At 42.7% G+C, this 20350-nt stretch overlaps 1 protein-coding gene across 2 annotated transcripts in view; it reads left to right on the forward strand.

Annotated features, from left to right (window-relative positions):
* LOC137255945 (inhibin beta A chain-like) overlaps positions 1–18520 on the forward strand; it is an 80414-nt gene extending 61894 nt beyond the window's left edge. The window contains exons 2-5 of one of the 2 annotated variants that reach the window (XR_010954540.1): positions 12661–12967; positions 13093–15081; positions 15266–17381; positions 17565–18520. Coding sequence is in view for 1 of the 2 variants with exons in the window: in XM_067793552.1 (XP_067649653.1) it covers positions 12676–12967; positions 13093–13970 (1170 nt within the window). In the remaining variant the exon portion in view is untranslated. Of the gene's footprint in view, positions 1–12660; positions 12968–13092; positions 15082–15265; positions 17382–17564 lie in introns of those variants that run through there. The other variant, XM_067793552.1, reaches the window with a different exon arrangement.
* Positions 18521–20350: the final 1830 nt, after the last annotated feature.

Here is a 20350-nt window from a genome sequence, read left to right on the forward strand (position 1 = left end):
GATAAGAGCAATGTGAAAACAACTCAGGGACGTGTACACTAACAATCGTTGTCTCATTTTCTCCATGATAACAGCACTGACAAAACAACTCAGGGACGTGGACATTAACAATCACTGCCTCGTTTTGTCTCTGATAAGAGCAATGGCAAAACCACTCCGGGACGTGCACACTAACAATCATTGTCACATTTCCTCCGCAATAAGAGCACTGCCAAAACGAGTTAGGGACGTGGACAGTAACAATCATTGTCACCTTTTCTCCGTGATAAGAGCACTGAAAAAACCACTAAGGGTTGTGTCCCCTAACAATCGTTGTCTCATTGTTTTCCGCGATAAGAGCAATGACAAAACCACTCAGGGACGTGCACACACTAACAATCATTGTCTCATTTCCTCCGGAATAAGAGCAATGCCAAAACCACTTAGGGACGTGCACACTAACAATCGTCACCTTTTCTCCGTGATAAGAGCACGGAAAAAACCACTAAGGGTTGTGTCCACTAACAATCGTTGTCTCATTTTTTTCCGTGATAAGGGCAATGCGAAAAGCACTTTTAGGGACTTGCACATTAACAATCGTTGTCTCATTTTCTCCCTGATAAGAGCAATGCCAAAACCACTCAGGGACGTACACACTAACAATCGTTGTCTCCTTTTCTCCGTGGTAAGAGCAATGACAAAACCATTCAGGGATGTCGACATTAATAATCATTGTTTCATTTTCTCCTCAATAAGAGCAATGCTAAAACCATGAAGGGACGTGCACACTAACAACAATTCTCTCATTTCCTCCGTGATAAGAGCAATACCAAAACCACTCAGGAACGTGGACATTAACAATCATTGTCTCATTTTCTCCGTGATAAGAGCAATGTTAAAACCATTCAGGGACGTGGACATTAATAATCATTGTTTCATTTTCTCCTCAATAAGAAAAATGCCAAAACCACTCAGGGACGTCCACACACTAACAATCGTTGTCTCATTTTATCCGTGTTAAGAGCACTGACAAAACCATTCAGGGACGTGGACATTAATAATCATTTTCTCATTTTCTCCACAATAAGAGCAATGCCAAAACCACTCAGACACGTGCGCACGAACAATCGTTGTCTCATTTTCTCCGTGAAAAGAGCAATGTCAAAACCACTCAGGGACGTGTACACTAACAATCGTTGTCTCATTTTCTCTTTGATAAGAGCAATGTCAAAACCACTCAGGGACGTGTACACTAACAAACGGTCTCTCATTTTCTCAAGTCTTTGAATGTCATTTAGAAGTGAAAATACATAAGAATGAAGATTTTTATGGATATCAACTTCTTTATGAGAGAACACAACGTTTCGGAGTTAATGCTTACTCCTTCATCAGGTGATTGAGAAAGGGATACAGAGGTGTATTTATATGTACAGGTAAAACAATAACAAAGTAACAAGTGGAATGAGTTAACGAAAGCTAGTATAAACAAGCACTGATAGGAAGCCGATAGTTAAGATAACAATGATGGAAGCCAATGGTAATGCATTACAGTTGATTGGATATGTTTACATAACATGATTGGGGATAAGGGTGGAAGCCAATGGTGATACATTACGCATGATAGGATGATGTACATAACACACAATAGGGGGTGAGCATGTTTACATGAGGATTGGTGATGTACAAACACAAGTATGTACTCGGGTAGATAGGCTATACATGAATTACATCGATAGAATGTACACAGGTAGATGAGATTAATTTATCAATAAGTCCCAGGCACTTGGTAGGTACACTCCTTGGTCGCGGTTGATGGCTGGTTTCTGTCTCCGGATCTCGATGGCCTCTTGCAGTTTCCTTTGGCGCCAGTTGTTGTTGTTGGTAGATAGTATCCTAGTGTCCTCCCATCGAATTGAGTGTTCAGGGTTCTTGAGTATGTGTTCAGAGATGGCCGATTTCTGGTCGAGTTTCCTGACTGAGGTCTGATGTTCCTTCACTCTGGTGTTGATTGGTCTCAGCGTTTCTCCAATGTATAGGTCGCCACAGTTGCATCTACCAGATCCCTTGCAACTGTGGCGACCTATACATTGGAGAAACGCTGAGACCAATCAACACCAGAATGAAGGAACATCAGACCTCAGTCAGGAAACTCGACCAGAAATCGGCCATCTCTGAACACATACTCAAGAACCCTGAACACTCAATTCGATGGGAGGACACTAGGATACTATCTACCAACAACAACAACTGGCGCCAAAGGAAACTGCAAGAGGCCATCGAGATCCGGAGACAGAAACCAGCCATCAACCGCGACCAAGGAGTGTACCTACCAAGTGCCTGGGACTTATTGATAAATTAATCTCATCTACCTGTGTACATTCTATCGATGTAATTCATGTATAGCCTATCTACCCGAGTACATACTTGTGTTTGTACATCACCAATCCTCATGTAAACATGCTCACCCCCTATTGTGTGTTATGTACATCATCCTATCATGCGTAATGTATCACCATTGGCTTCCACCCTTATCCCCAATCATGTTATGTAAACATATCCAATCAACTGTAATGCATTACCATTGGCTTCCATCATTGTTATCTTAACTATCGGCTTCCTATCAGTGCTTGTTTATACCCACTTGTTACTTTGTTATTGTTTTACCTGTACATATAAATACACCTCTGTATCCCTTTCTCAATCACCTGATGAAGGAGTAAGCATTAACTCCGAAACGTTGTGTTCTCTCATAAAGAAGTTGATATCCATAAAAATCTTCATTCTTATCTCATTTTCTCCTTCATAAGAGCAATGCCAAAAGCACTCAGGGACGCACACACTAACAAACGTTCTCTTATTTTCTCCGTGATAAGAGCAATGTGAAAACAACTCAGGGACGTGTACACTAACAATCGTTGTCTCATTTTCTCCGTGATAAGAGCACTGACAAAACAACTCAGGGACGTGGACATTAACAATCACTGCCTCGTTTTGTCTCTGATAAGAGCAATGGCAAAACCACTCCGGGACGTGCACACTAACAATCATTGTCACATTTCCTCCGCAATAAGGGCACTGCCAAAACGAGTTAGGGACATGGACAGTAACAATCATTGTCACCTTTTCTCCGTGATAAGAGCACTCAAAAAACCACTAAGGGTTGTGTCCACTAACAATCGTTGTCTCATTTTTTTCCGTGATAAAGGCAATGCGAAAAGCACTTTTAGGGACTTGCATATTAACAATCGTTGTCTCATTTTCTCCCTGATAAGAGCAATGTCAGAACCACTCAGGCACGTGGACATTAATAATCATTGTTTCATTTTCTCCTCAATAAGAGCAATGCCAAAACCACTCAGGGACGTGCACACTAACAATCGTTGTCTCCTTTTCTCCGTGGTAAGAGCAATGACAAAACCATTCAGGGATGTGGACATTAATAATCATTGTTTCATTTTCTCCTCAATAAGAGCAATGCTAAAACCATGAAGGGACGTGCACACTAACAACAATTCTCTCATTTCCTCCGTGATAAGAGCAATACCAAAAGCACTCAGGGACGTGTACACTAACAATCGTTGTCTCATTTTCTCCGTGATAAGAACAATTACAAAACCACTCAGGAACGTGGACATTAACAATCATTGTCTCATTTTCTCCGTGATAAGAGCAATGTTAAAACCATTCAGGGAAGTGGACATTGATAATGATTGTTTCATTTTCTCCTCAATAAGAAAAATGCCAAAACAACTCAGGGACGTCCACACACTAACAATCGTTGTCTCATTTTATCCGTGATAAGAGCACTGACAAAACCATTCAGGGACGTGGACATTAATAATCATTTTCTCATTTTCTCCACAATAAGAGCAATGCCAAAACCACTCAGACACGTGCGCACGAACAATCGTTGTCTCATTTTCTCCGTGAAAAGAGCAATGTCAAAACCACTCAGGGACGTGTACACTAACAATCGTTGTCTCATTTTCTCTTTGATAAGAGCAATGTCAAAACCACTCAGGGACGTGTACACTAACAAACGGTCCCTCATTTTCTCCTTGATAAGAGCAATGCCAAAACCACTCAGGGACGCACACACTAACAAACGTTCTCTTATTTTCTCCGTGATAAGAGCAATGTGAAAACAACTCAGGGACGTGTACACTAACAATCGTTGTCTCATTTTCTCCGTGATAAGAGCACTGACAAAACAACTCAGGGACGTGGACACTAACAATCACTGCCTCGTTTTGTCTCTGATAAGAGCAATGGCAAAACCACTCCGGGACGTGCACACTAACAATCATTGTCTCATTTCCTCCGCAATAAGAGCACTGCCAAAACCACTTAGGGACGTGGACAGTAACAATCATTGTCACCTTTTCTCCGTGATAAGAGCACTGAGAAAACCACTAAGGGTTGTGTCCCCTAACAATCGTTGTCTCATTGTTTTCCGCGATAAGAGCAATGACAAAACCACTCAGGGACGTGCACACACTAACAATCATTGTCTCATTTCCTCCGGAATAAGAGCAATGCCAAAACCACTTAGGGACGTGCACACTAACAATCGTCACCTTTTCTCCGTGATAAGAGCACGGAGAAAACCACTAAGGGTTGTGTCCACTAACAATCGTTGTCTCATTTTTTTCCGTGATAAGGGCAATGCGAAAAGAACTTTTAGGGACTTGCACATTAACAATCGTTGTCTCATTTTCTCCCTGATAAGAGCAATGTCAGAACCACTCAGGCACGTGGACATTAATAATCATTGTTCCATTTTCTCCTCAATAAGAGCAATGCCAAAACCACTCAGGGACGTGCACACTAACAATCGTTGTCTCCTTTTCTCCGTGGTAAGAGCAATGACAAAACCATTCAGGGATGTGGACATTAATAATCATTGTTTCCTTTTCTCCTCAATAAGAGCAATGCTAAAACCATGAAGGGCCGTGCACACTAACAACAATTCTCTCATTTCCTCCGTGATAAGAGCAATACCAAAAGCACTCAGGGACGTGTACACTAACAATCGTTGTCTCATTTTCTCCGTGATAAGAACAATTACAAAACCACTCAGGAACGTGGACATTAACAATCATTGTCTCCTTTTCTCCGTGACAAGAGCAATGTTAAAACCATTCAGTGACGTGGACATTAATAATGATTGTTTCATTTTCTCCTCAATAAGAAAAATGCCAAAACCACTCAGACACGTGCGCACGAACAATCGTTGTCTCATTTTCTCCGTGATAAGAGCAATGTCAAAACCACTCAGGGACGTGTACACTGACAATCGTTGTCTCATTTTCTCCGTGATAAGAGCAATGTCAAAACCACTCAGGGACGTGTACACTAACAAACGGTCTCTCATTTTCTCCTTGATAAGAGCAATGCCAAAAGCACTCAGGGACGCACACACTAACAAACGTTCTCTTATTTTCTCCGTGATAAGAGCAATGTGAAAACAACTCAGGGACGTGTACACTAACAATCGTTGTCTCATTTTATCCGCGATAAGAGCACTGACAAAACCATTCAGGGACGTGGACATTAATAATCATTTTCTCATTTTCTCCACAATAAGAGCAGTGCCAAAACCACTCAGAGACGTGCGCCCGAACAATCGTTGTCTCATTTTCTCCGTGATAAGAGCAGTGTCAAAACCACTCAGGGACGTGCACATTAAGAATTGTTGTCTCGTTTTCTCAGTAATAAGAGCAATGACAAAACTACTATTTAGGGACGTGGACACACTAACAATCATTGTCTCATTTCCTCCGGAATAAGAGCAATGCCAAAACCACTTAGGGACGTACACACTAACAATCGTTGTGTCCTTTTTTCCATGAAAAGAACAATGTGAAAACCACTCAGGAACGTGCAATTTTACAATGATTGTCTTATTTCCTCTGCAATAAGAGCAATGTCAAATCCACTAAGGGACGTGCATATTAACAATGGCTGTCACCTTTTCTCCGTGATAAGAGCACTGAAAAAACCACTAAGGGTTGTGTCCACTAACAATCGTTGTCTCATTTTTTTCCGCAATAAGAGCAATGCCAAAACCACTCATAGACGTGCGCACGAACAATCGTTGTCTCATTTTCTCCGTGATAAGAGCAATGCCAAAACCACTCAGGCACGTGGACATTAATAATCATTGTTTCATTTTCTCCACAATAAGAGCAATGCCAAAACCACTCAGGGACGTGCACACTAACAACAATTCTCTCATTTCCTCCGTGATAAGAGCAATGCCAAAAGCACTCAGGGACGTGTACATTAACAATCGTTGTCTCATTTTCTCCGTGATAACAGCAATGACAAAACCACTCAGGAACGTGGACATTAACAATCATTGTATTATTTTCTCCGTGATAAGAGCAATGTCAAAGCACTCAGGGACGTGCACACTAACAATCGTTGTCTCCTTTTCTCCGTGATAAGAGCAATGAAAATATCACTAAGGGATGTGTACACTAACAATCGTTGTCTCATTTTCTCCATGATAAGAGCAATGACAAAACCATTCAGGGACGTGGACATTAATAATCATTGTCTCATTTCCTCCACAATAAGAGCAATGCCAAAACCACTGAGGGACGTGCACACTAACAATCGTTGTCTCATTTTCTCCTTGATAAGAACAATCTCAAAACCACTCAGTGACGTACACATTAATAATAGTCGTCTCGTTTTGTCCGTGATAAGATCAATGTCAAAACCACTCAGGGAAGTGTACACTAACAATCGTCTCATTTTCTCCTTGAAAAGAGCGATGACAAATCCACTCAGGGACGTGCACACTAACAATCGTTGTCTCATTTTCTCTGCAATAAGAGCGATGTCAAAACCACTCAGGGACGTACACACTAATAATCCTTGTCTCCTTTTCTCCGTGATAAGAGCAATGTCAAAACCACTCAGGGACGTACACACTAACAATCGTTGTCTCATTTTCTCCGTGATAGGAGCAATGCCAAAACCATTCAGGGATGTGCACACTAACGATCGTTGTCTCATTATCTCTGCGATGACAATGGTGATACACCAAGTTAAGAACGTCCACTGTAACAATGTTTGTCGGATTTCCTCGGTGACTGGAGCTATGATAATTAGCTGTCCTCGTATATGTAGTTATATTATCTCCGAGACAGCATCTAGCGATGATGAAATTACTTTATCGTCCATACTATCATACCTGTTTAGAACCATTGTGAAATCACTGATGTATGTATGTATGTATGTATGTATGTATGTATGTATGTATGTATGTATGTATGTATGTATGTATGTATGTATGTATGTATGTATGTATGTATGTATGTATGTATGTATGTATGTATGTATGTATGTATGTATGTATGTATGTATGTATGTATGTATGTATGTATGTATGTATGTGTGTATGTCTCTGTGTGTGTTTGTGTGTGTGCGTACGTGTGCGCGCGTGCGTGTGTGTCTGTGTGTGTGTGTTGTCACCTGCATCTTGTCTTGTCATTGGAGCACTACTGTAATGTCAAGTTATACCATGAGATGAGACCGGTACAAGAGACGCTGATTTAAGTGGGCTGTTGATAAGGACTCTAACAGGACATCTAAGGCTTAATCTATGTTCGCAGGGTTACCGATCTGGTTATAATCCAATATTCTGCGTGTTACTATATGAATTGCCTTAAACGTCACTGTCACATATCAACACCTAGATTCGACCTTGTAACACTTGAGAGAAAGAACTTGTGGTAGATGAGGGAGAATGTCAGCTAAAAAAAGTGATTGAACTTTATACAGCTATATATACATATATATAGTTCAATTCAAATTATCCGCATCAACGCTTTAAAAGAAGTTAGTGCCTCAGTCATTTAAGGAAAGTTAACTGCATCAATAACTTGACTCGCTAAGCTGAGCTATGACAAAGCATGTGATGAGATGAGGCGGAAACAAACACTGATTCAACATACGTAGATAATCCTACGCGATGTTACACTGGTTCACTCCCAAAACACAAACTTCCCAAAAGACAGACCTCCCATAAGACAGTCTCAATGAATAAACTAATCAGCAGAGCCATGCTATCTACCCCTATTTAAATAATGAGCTTATGGGAAAATACCTTACAATCAGTGATCATGAACTACTATAGTTCACAAAAACTACTATAAATCACAAATACGATTTATGGAAGTACATCGAAGCTGAGGTATATACTCCATACAAAACGCAACTATATCTTGATATTTAGCTCAGTAATTACACAGCACCAATGTAGCTGTCTTACAGGATTATAGTTCAACTTCTGTGTGTTACTCAGGCTATGGAATGTAAGGCATAAGATATAGCATGTGAACAAAAACATGTGACATGTGAGGGCTGAGATGTGACGCGAGGTATACGATGTAACGTGTAGGGTAAGATGTGACATGTGACGGTAAAGATGAGATTTGACATGTGAAGGACACATGTGACATGTGAGGGACAGATGTGACATGTGAGGTAAAGGAATGACATGTGAGGACATATGCCACATGTGAGGGTAAAATGTCACATGGGAGGGAAAGATGCTACATGTGAGGGAAAGATTTGACATGTGAGGGACAGATGTGACATGCGAGGGACAGATGTGACATGCAAAGGACAGAGTTGACATGTGCGGACAGATGTGACATGTGAGGGACAGATGTGACGTGTGGGAAAGATTTGACATGTGATGTAAGATGTGACATGTGAGGGACAGATGTGACATGTGAGGGACAGATGTGACGTGTGGGAAAGATTTGACATGTGATGTAAGATGTGCCATGTGAGGGACAGATGTGACATGTGAGGGACAGATGTCAGATGCAAAGGCGAGATGTGACATGTGGGGACAGATGTGACGTGTGGGGACAGATGTGACCTTTATACAGCTATATATACATATATATAGTTCAATTCAAATTATCCGCATCAGCGCTTTAAGTGAAGTTAGTGCCTCAGTCATTTAAGGAAAGTTAACTGCATCAATAACTTGACTCGCTAAGCTGAGCTATGACAAAGCATGTGATGAGATGAGGCGGAAACAAACACTGATTCAACATACGTAGATAATCCTACGCGATGTTACACTGGTTCACTCCCAAAACACAAACTTCCCAAAAGACAGACCTCCCATAAGACAGTCTCAATGAATAAACTAATCAGCAGAGCCATGCTATCCACCCCTATTTAAATAATGAGCTTATGGGAAAATACCTTACAATCAGTGATCATGAACTACTATAGTTCACAAAAACTACTATAAATCACAATAACGATTTATGGAAGTACATCGAAGCTGAGGTATATACTCCATACAAAACGCAACTATATCTTGATATTTAGCTCAGTAATTACACAGCACCAATGTAGCTGTCTTACAGGATTATAGTTCAACTTCTGTGTGTTACTCAGGCTATGGAATGTAAGGCATAAGATATAGCATGTGAACAAAAACATGTGACATGTGAGGGCTGAGATGTGACGCGAGGTATACGATGTAACGTGTAGGGTAAGATGTGACATGTGACGGTAAAGATGAGATTTGACATGTGAAGGACACATGTGACATGTGAGGGACAGATGTGACATGTGAGGTAAAGGAGTGACATGTGAGGACATATGCCACATGTGAGGGTAAAATGTCACATGGGAGGGAAAGATGCTACATGTGAGGGAAAGATTTGACATGTGAGGGACAGATGTGACATGCGAGGGACAGATGTGACATGCAAAGGACAGAGTTGACATGTGCGGACAGATGTGACATGTGAGGGACAGATGTGACGTGTGGGAAAGATTTGACATGTGATGTAAGATGTGACATGTGAGGGACAGATGTGACATGTGAGGGACAGATGTGACGTGTGGGAAAGATTTGACATGTGATGTAAGATGTGCCATGTGAGGGACAGATGTGACATGTGAGGGACAGATGTCAGATGCAAAGGCGAGATGTGACATGTGGGGACAGATGTGACGTGTGGGGACAGATGTGACCTTTATACAGCTATATATACATATATATAGTTCAATTCAAATTATCCGCATCAGCGCTTTAAGTGAAGTTAGTGCCTCAGTCATTTAAGGAAAGTTAACTGCATCAATAACTTGACTCGCTAAGCTGAGCTATGACAAAGCATGTGATGAGATGAGGCGGAAACAAACACTGATTCAACATACGTAGATAATCCTACGCGATGTTACACTGGTTCACTCCCAAAATACAAACTTCCCAAAAGACAGACCTCCCATAAGACAGTCTCAATGAATAAACTAATCAGCAGAGCCATGCTATCTACCCCTATTTAAATAATGAGCTTATGGGAAAATACCTTACAATCAGTGATCATGAACTACTATAGTTCACAAAAACTACTATAAATCACAATAACGATTTATGGAAGTACATCGAAGCTGAGGTATATACTCCATACAAAACGCAACTATATCTTGATATTTAGCTCAGTAATTACACAGCACCAATGTAGCTGTCTTACAGGATTATAGTTCAACTTCTGTGTGTTACTCAGGCTATGGAATGTAAGGCATAAGATATAGCATGTGAACAAAAACATGTGACATGTGAGGGCTGAGATGTGACGCGAGGTATACGATGTAACGTGTAGGGTAAGATGTGACATGTGACGGTAAAGATGAGATTTGACATGTGAAGGACACATGTGACATGTGAGGGACAGATGTGACATGTGAGGTAAAGGAGTGACATGTGAGGACATATGCCACATGTGAGGGTAAAATGTCACATGGGAGGGAAAGATGCTACATGTGAGGGAATGATTTGACATGTGAGGGACAGATGTGACATGCGAGGGACAGATGTGACATGCAAAGGACAGAGTTGACATGTGCGGGACAGATGTGACATGTGAGGGACAGATGTGACGTGTGGGAAAGATTTGACATGTGATGTAAGATGTGACATGTGAGGGACAGATGTGACATGTGAGGGACAGATGTGACGTGTGGGAAAGATTTGACATGTGATGTAAGATGTGCCATGTGAGGGACAGATGTGACATGTGAGGGACAGATGTCAGATGCAAAGGCGAGATGTGACATGTGCGGACAGATGTGACGTGTGGGGACAGATGTGACATGTGGGGACAGATGTGACGTGTGGGAAAGATTTGACATGTGAGGGTAAGATGTGACATGTGGGGACAGATGTGACATGTGAAGGACAGGTGTGACATGCAAAGGACAGATGTGACATGTGCGGACTGATGTGACGTGTGGGGACAGATGTGACATGTGAGGGTGAGGATGAGCCATGTGGGGACAGATGTGACGTGTGGGGACAGATGTGACGTGTGAGGGTGAGGATGAGCCATGTGGGAACAGATGTGACATGTTGGGACAGATGCGACGTGTGGGGACAGATGTGACATGTGAGGGTGAGGATGAGTCATGTGAAGAAGTAATGTTATGCGACAGACACAAAATGTAAAGAGCAGGGACTCACTATATTTTACCTGTAGGGAGAAACACGCTGTATAACTATTTTAAAACCCCACCTCCTTCCAACTATTTTCCGACGCAGTATGACATTTGAAGACTTCAATAAAATGTTGTATTCGTATAAATAAGCCAATGTAAGCCATGCGGCGTTATAACCCACAATAGCAAATACGATGAAAGTCGAGAGTTGCCCTCCTTGTTGACTTGGCCGACTTTTTGTTTATGATATACTGCCAGAAGGTTTGATGATCGTCATCTTCTTTTATTGCTGCAGCAGAGGAGGATGTGAAATGGGGAAGTAATGCGAGCTTTCACCCAGTAACCTAGTGAACGAAGGGATATTGTTATGTTATGGTATATATGTGATTCATCTTAAACAATGCCTATACCATTTGTAGATTTGGCAAGCGTGTGTTGGAACCTAGTGCCGTGATGAACACTGACAGTTGTGTGTGTGGTAAAGTCTCTTGCATCAACTAGAAACGCAAGAAAACCCAAGGTCTATTATTGAATGTAATGACGCATGGCCGTACCCGCTGATGTAGCGCTTCAAAGCCCTGGAGAAATGACATGATATTAACCATCTGGCCTGTTAGCATGTGTGCACTATCCAGAGAAAAGACTACATCCGATACATCATGTTTTAACTTGATTTTTTGTGTGTCGAGATGTATACATGCATCACCGAGTATCACTCCCGACTCCCGGGATCAGGAGGACAATTCTTTTTTTTCTCCTTTTCTGAATGTTAAGCTACTCACTTCCGTTGGTTTGTAATCCCTTTCCAGTTACACCTGTACGACACGGCTGCTCGTGTAGTCTACGGAAAGACAAACACTTTATAAGACGATGTTGTCTCTTATAATTCTAGATATTGTCCGACACGATGTGCTGGGAGCTGGGTGGACAGACACCCATTTTCAGCATATGATTACACCTTTCGATGCAATAAGAATCATTAGAATCTTTCGATTTTGTTACACAGGAGATCGTACGATTACAGTGTACACCAGATCGACAATTAGTCATTATAGGTACGCGACTGCGATGAACGTGAGACGGACTGAAAACAAGTATAACTAACATTGACATATTTGATGTGGGTAGGAAGATCAGGTTTGTTTCATGTTCTTCTAAATTCTGAATTAATTATGAATTATGTCTTTATTTCCATTTCAGCACCTGTTGTTTAGTATGCGGACACCAGCCATGTACGTGACAACACCCGGTGTGCTAGTGTGTATATTGTGTGTCGCTAGCCTCACAAGTCAGTCGAGGTTACAGGCTTTGAAAAACGACTTCCTTGTGAAAAATTTGACAAAATTCCAGTTAACGGAGAAAATCAAGCAGCAGATTCTGATTCATCTGGGCATGAAGACTCGCCCTACGTCAGCCCCTGACGGCAAAGACAAGATCTATCAAATGTACAATGGGACGGGAACGAAGGCAGAAATTAATGAGATTATCAGCTTTTCTGAGCCCCCTGGTAAGACGTTCACAATTTTATTTCACATAATTATTTGAAACTGTCTTGAGTGAGTATTCAATGCACATGTAGTAGCTATTACTGCGCCGAACCGTATACTGACGTAGTTCATATTTGTTTTGCAGATAAGTTTGAAGATGAGAAAATCATTCAGTTCCGCTTTGCGAAAGGAACTAAAGGAAAGCGACTCATTGTGAAAAGTGCCAGTCTTCTGATCAGAGTCAAGAATAAGCAACATAGGGGAGTTAACACCAGAAAAGACAGTCATTTGAGGGTGAAAACACAGCACTTCAAAAGACGTAAACGGAGGCGGGGAACGAAGGTCTCCTTGTCTGTTTCCACTGTGACGCCCGACGGTCGTCCTGAAAAAAACATCGCAGCAGTCAAATCAAGGATAAAGAAAAACAAATGGTTCAAAGTAAATCTAAACAGGACTATAATGCAGTCGTTAATGGACTCTTCTAATGGCACCGTGCTTCTGTACGTCCAATGCCAGGGGTGTAAGAGGAGTACGCAAGTAGTGTTGGTTCATCCAAAACGACGAAGGAAACGACAGTTAAAAAGACGTAAAACCAGAGTTAGAAGTAGACCAAGAACTAGAAGCACTAGGATTCCTAAACTGAACAAGGGTCGCCCCTTTTTGATACTGCACACTCTTGTAGAGGGAAATAGCAGAAAGAAGAGAAGCCTTAACTTGCAGTGTTCTCTGTGCTGCAAAAGACACTTATACGTCAATTTCACCGAAATAGGATGGGATGACTGGATTATTTCCCCTCACGGCTTCACGACCGGGGAGTGTGCAGGTGAATGTCCAAATCACAATCTTTATGAATCAGAAAATACAGTGTTATGTGTTTCTACGCGCAGGCGATCGTTAAGACTAATATATCAGGAAACTATTGGAGTGATCACCAGCACCATCCTGCCAAATTTCATAGTTACTCAGTGTGGTTGTAAAGCCGGTCAGCAACCGTTACCGGAAGCCCCCGACTGGATCACCTAGTTCAGACAGTGAAGGCAGACATTATTTTTTCGGATGTGACATAAATGGAAAGATCATCTGGTTAAAGTTGATCTTTCTGTTATTACAACTGGAAGCCATTCCTAATAGCATAATACGATAAATGTATGCTAATACGATGTAAATACGACAAACGGTTGATGATACAGGTAGGAAATCATCAAAGGGCCTGCAGTGAGTATGACTAGGACTGTTACTGGAGACACGCAGATGTTAAACTACCACGTTGGCTGTATTCTTTAGTCTAGTCACATGACAATATGTGTGTAACAATTCTGTTGGGCTGTGTTGCTTGTAACATGAGCTAATGTAGCTTTTTAGGGGACCTTTTTCAGAGTTCAGTCTGTGGATTATGTGTATGTTAACAATATCATCTGTGGAGTCCAAGAAGGACATTGTCATCTTGTCACACTGACACATCACCGGCCTGAAAAACACACGAGAAAAGGCGTATATATATATAATAATTCATGCTATTATGACAACTGGACTCGCAACATTTGCACTCACTGTCCCATGGATGCATCGTTGCAGTGAAAGGACGACAACTTGACAACTGTAAATAGTCCAAGGTCAAAACATGTTCCGTTGTCGCACAATACAAATCCTTCCGCGTCTTCAGACACTGTATCCTGATATCATTATCGTCACACACCAACCAATTTTCCAACATCAATAACGAACTCTTTGTCTTTCTATTACATTTAATTAAACCTTATTTAAACATTACCAAATGTAAGATATCGTAATCTCGGTCTTTGATTAAAGGTAAAAATACACAGGTGAAAATATTGGGCTAACTCTGTGAAGAGCAGTGTGCTATCATAGTCTGATTTAGCCGGTGTACAAACATCACAAACCACCCTGCTATAACACATATTCTTTCGTTAACACGTCTCTCAGTCTATAGGGTGGCTGAATAAGGTGGCCATGAACATCACTTGACTTGTTTCATTGTCAGCGTCATGATGAAAAACTGTCAACACTGACGAACCCTACGAGCATGTGCGTTCTTCTGACAAGCCTGAAATATAACCAGGGCAGATCGTTGATTGGAGCGGACGGTCGTAAGGTCCTCACGCCCACAGGCGAGGTAAGTCTACACAGCTAACAAGCCTGAAATATAACCAGGGCAGACCGTTCATTGGAGCGGACGGTCGTAAGGTCCTCACGCCCACAGGCGAGGTAAGTCTACACAGCTAACAAGCCTGAAATATAACCAGGGCAGATCGTTGATTGGAGCGGACGGTCGTAAGGTCCTCACGCCCACAGGCGAGGTAAGTCTACACAGCTAACAAGCCTGAAATATAACCAGGGCAGATCGTTGATTGGAGCGGACGGTCGTAAGGTCCTCACGCCCACAGGCGAGGTAAGTCTACACAGCTAACAAGCCTGAAATATAACCAGGGCAGATCGTTGATTGGAGCGGACGGTCGTAAGGTCCTCACGCCCACAGGCGAGGTAAGTCTACACAGCTAACAAGCCTGAAATATAACCAGGGCAGATCGTTGATTGGAGCGGACGGTCGTAAGGTCCTCACGCCCACAGGCGAGGTAAGTCTACACAGCTAACAAGCCTGAAATATAACCAGGGCAGATCGTTGATTGGAGCGGACGGTCGTAAGGTCCTCACGCCCACAGGCGAGGTAAGTCTACACAGCTAACAAGCCTGAAATATAACCAGGGCAGATCGTTGATTGGAGCGGACGGTCGTAAGGTCCTCACGCCCACAGGCGAGGTAAGTCTACACAGCTAACAAGCCTGAAATATAACCAGGGCAGATCGTTGATTGGAGCGGACGGTCGTAAGGTCCTCACGCCCACAGGCGAGGTAAGTCTACACAGCTAACAAGCCTGAAATATAACCAGGGCAGATCGTTGATTGGAGCGGACGGTCGTAAGGTCCTCACGCCCACAGGCGAGGTAAGTCTACACAGCTAACAAGCCTGAAATATAACCAGGGCAGATCGTTGATTGGAGCGGACGGTCGTAAGGTCCTCACGCCCACAGGCGAGGTAAGTCTACACAGCTAACAAGCCTGAAATATAACCAGGGCAGATCGTTGATTGGAGCGGACGGTCGTAAGGTCCTCACGCCCACAGGCGAGGTAAGTCTACACAGCTAACAAGCCTGAAATATAACCAGGGCAGATCGTTGATTGGAGCGGACGGTCGTAAGGTCCTCACGCCCACAGGCGAGGTAAGTCTACACAGCTAACAAGCCTGAAATATAACCAGGGCAGATCGTTGATTGGAGCGGACGGTCGTAAGGTCCTCACGCCCACAGGCGAGGTAAGTCTACACAGCTAACAAGCCTGAAATATAACCAGGGCAGATCGTTGATTGGAGCGGACGGTCGTAAGGTCCTCACGCCCACAGGCGAGGTAAGTCTACACAGCTAACAAGCCTGAAATATAACCAGGGCAGATCGTTGATTGGAGCGGACGGTCGTAAGGTCCTCACGCCCACAGGCGAGGTAAGTCTACACAGCTAACAAGCCTGAAATATAACCAGGGCAGATCGTTGATTGGAGCGGACGGTCGTAAGGTCCTCACGCCCACAGGCGAGGTAAGTCTACACAGCTAACAAGCCTGAAATATAACCAGGGCAGATCGTTGATTGGAGCGGACGGTCGTAAGGTCCTCACGCCCACAGGCGAGGTAAGTCTACACAGCTAACAAGCCTGAAATATAACCAGGGCAGATCGTTGATTGGAGCGGACGGTCGTAAGGTCCTCACGCCCACAGGCGAGGTAAGTCTACACAGCTAACAAGCCTGAAATATAACCAGGGCAGATTGTTGATTGGAGCGGACGGTCGTAAGGTCCTCACGCCCACAGGCGAGGTAAGTCTACACAGCTAACAAGCCTGAAATATAACCAGGGCAGATCGTTGATTGGAGCGGACGGTCGTAAGGTCCTCACGCCCACAGGCGAGGTAAGTCTACACAGCTAACAAGCCTGAAATATAACCAGGGCAGATCGTTGATTGGAGCGGACGGTCGTAAGGTCCTCACGCCCACAGGCGAGGTAAGTCTACACAGCTAACAAGCCTGAAATATAACCAGGGCAGATCGTTGATTGGAGCGGACGGTCGTAAGGTCCTCACGCCCACAGGCGAGGTAAGTCTACACAGCTAACAAGCCTGAAATATAACCAGGGCAGATCGTTGATTGGAGCGGACGGTCGTAAGGTCCTCACGCCCACAGGCGAGGTAAGTCTACACAGCTAACAAGCCTGAAATATAACCAGGGCAGATCGTTGATTGGAGCGGACGGTCGTAAGGTCCTCACGCCCACAGGCGAGGTAAGTCTACACAGCTAACAAGCCTGAAATATAACCAGGGCAGATCGTTGATTGGAGCGGACGGTCGTAAGGTCCTCACGCCCACAGGCGAGGTAAGTCTACACAGCTAACAAGCCTGAAATATAACCAGGGCAGATCGTTGATTGGAGCGGACGGTCGTAAGGTCCTCACGCCCACAGGCGAGGTAAGTCTACACAGCTAACAAGCCTGAAATATAACCAGGGCAGATCGTTGATTGAGCGGACGGTCGTAAGGTCCTCACGCCCACAGGCGAGGTAAGTCTACACAGCTAACTGCATAACCAAAGGCAACCAGATCAGACCTATCCCTTCTGTACTTTCACAGGAGATGGAATTATGTTAAGCAGAAGCCCAAAGACATTTTTCTTGCTTTCAAAGCACTATTTTTTGTTTAAAAATAGAACAATAGAAAAGATATGGACATAGTTAAAAGAAGCAACCAGTATTTGCTTTGGATCCTCCGTTTCGGAATCACTGGGCCAGAAAAGACCATTGGAATGCAACAAGTAAAACCACATCTGGACAATAAGTCATTCAAGCAAAATGACGACGATACGTATCACTTTGTCACATTATCGCGACGTTTCTGTGGATAGGCGCAATGTACATCGTTTGACATATTTGAGGGGATGTCACTAGGCGTCAAAGTAAGACAGCGACATATTGTGACTTCGCGAAATGTACTGTTGTCTAACTGACACATTTTCACAGAAATATAAACAGCATTAACAGCACAAACAACGACAGTTGGTCAAAATGCCTCGTAAAATTAAATGGACATCAACGCAATAATTCTTGGACGTTCTTTCTTGGACTCAATAATTATCCAGTACGCGAGACAAACTATGTCAACATACCCATTTCGACTGTCGAATATGCCTGCCAGTGTCATACATGATTACATCGGTCCTGTTTCAATATTTTAAAAATTGGCGTTTATTATTTATATAGTTCCATAATTCCATGATCATTCTTGAAAACTAGAGACATAGCCGCGATGTATAACCAACGAGTTGTTTCTTTCTGGATTCTGATACGTTACTGTTGTTGATGTTAATTGCCAATGATAAATATTCTCATGTGAAGCTTACTCTGTGATGAATACCCCAACATGTTTGACAACTGACATTGTACTACTGAACGGAGGTCTGTCAGTCACCAGTTTATTGGTACTCATGGTACAAAAACAATAAAAACAAGCGTTCCTCCTTCCTCGCCGTTGTCAGTTTAAAGCACACAGAAGAAGTCTTACCTCCACCGTCACTTCTGATAAGAATATGCCAGGAAATATTCTGCCTAATACAAAGTTTTCAGCGGTTAATTATCTGTAAAAATCTCTATTAGCAAAAAATGTAGATACTTCCTTCATGCGACATAAGGTTTTAACGTGTTTCAAACATTACCATGAATGATAGAAGTGACACCGGAATGTGCTGCCATATGCATTGCCGATGTGGGGCTGTGACAGGTCCAGATTGCTCGGTAGTCCTCGAAGACGGTCATGATTCTTTTAGAAACCGCTTCACCCAAATCTATAAAACTGCACTTGACTTATTCCTATCACGAACGTATATGACAGAGCACGCTGCAGATCTAAACCGAGTGACGATGTAAATGCAAGATTCCTGTGTCAAGAGGATGTTTGTGTTTGAAATACAACGATACTTTGTTCTAATTTATATCATATTAAAACCTAATGAAGTGTTAGATTTCATGGATGGATTAGCAAAAGCACAGCTTCAGGAATATGTGTTCCCTCATGTCCGCTTGTCATGTGTCTGTACAGAGATACAATATGTCTGGATGTCATGTGTCTGTAGAGAGGTACATCATGTCCACTTGTCATGTGTCTGTAGAGACGTATAATATGCCTGTATGTCATGTGTCTGTAAAGACGTATAACATGCCTGTATGTCATGTATCTGTAGAGACGTATAACATGCCTGTATGTCATGTGTCTGTAGAGACGTACAACATGTCTGTATGTCATGTGTCTGTACAGAGATACAGCATACCTGTATGCAATGTGTCTGTAGAGACGTATAACATGCCTGTATGTCATGTGTCTGTAGAGACGTATAACATGCCTGTATGTCATGTGTCTGTACAGAGATGCAGCATGCCTGCATGTCATGTGTCTGTAGAGACATATAACCTGCCTGTATGTCATGTGTCTGTAGAGACGTATAACATGCCTGTATGTCATGTGTCTGTAGAGACGTATAACATGTCTGTATGTCATGTGTCTGTAGAGAGATACAGCATACCTCTATGCCATGTGTCTGTAGATACATATAACATGCCTGTATGTCATGTGTCTGTAGAGACGTATAACATGCCTGTATGACATGTGTCTGTAGAGACGTATAACATGTCTGTATGTCATGTGTCTGTAGAGAGATACAGCATACCTGTATGCCTTGTGTCTGTAGAGACGTATAACATGCCTGTATGTCATGTGTCTGTAGAGACGTATAACCTGCCTGTATGTCATGTGTCTGTAGAGACGTATAACATGCCTGTATGACATGAGTCTGTAGAGACGTATAACATGTCTGTATGTCATGTGTCTGTAGAGAGATACAGCATACCTGTATGCCATGTGTCTGTAGAGACGTATAACATGTCTGTATGTCATGTGTCTGTACAGAGATACATCATGCCTGTATGTCATGTGTCTGTAGAGACGTATAACCTGCCTGTATGTCATGTGTCTGTACAGAGATGTAGCATGCCTGTATGTCATGTGTCTGAAGAGACATATTACCTGCCTGTATGTCATGTGTCTGTAGAGACGTATAACATGCCTGTATGTCATATGTCTGTAGAGAAGTATAACCTGCCTGTATGTCATGTGTCTGTACAGAGATGTAGCATGCCTGTATGTCATGTGTCTGTAGAGACATATAACATGTCTGTATGTCATGTGTCTGTAGAGACGTATAACCTGCCTGTATGTCATGTGTCTGTAGAGACGTATAACATGCCTGTATGTCATGTGTCTGTACAGAGATAGAAAGTGTCTGTAAACCACGTGTCTG

Source organism: Haliotis asinina, chromosome 11 (assembly GCF_037392515.1).
Source record: "Haliotis asinina isolate JCU_RB_2024 chromosome 11, JCU_Hal_asi_v2, whole genome shotgun sequence".
Classification (NCBI taxonomy): Eukaryota; Metazoa; Mollusca; class Gastropoda; order Lepetellida; family Haliotidae; genus Haliotis; species Haliotis asinina.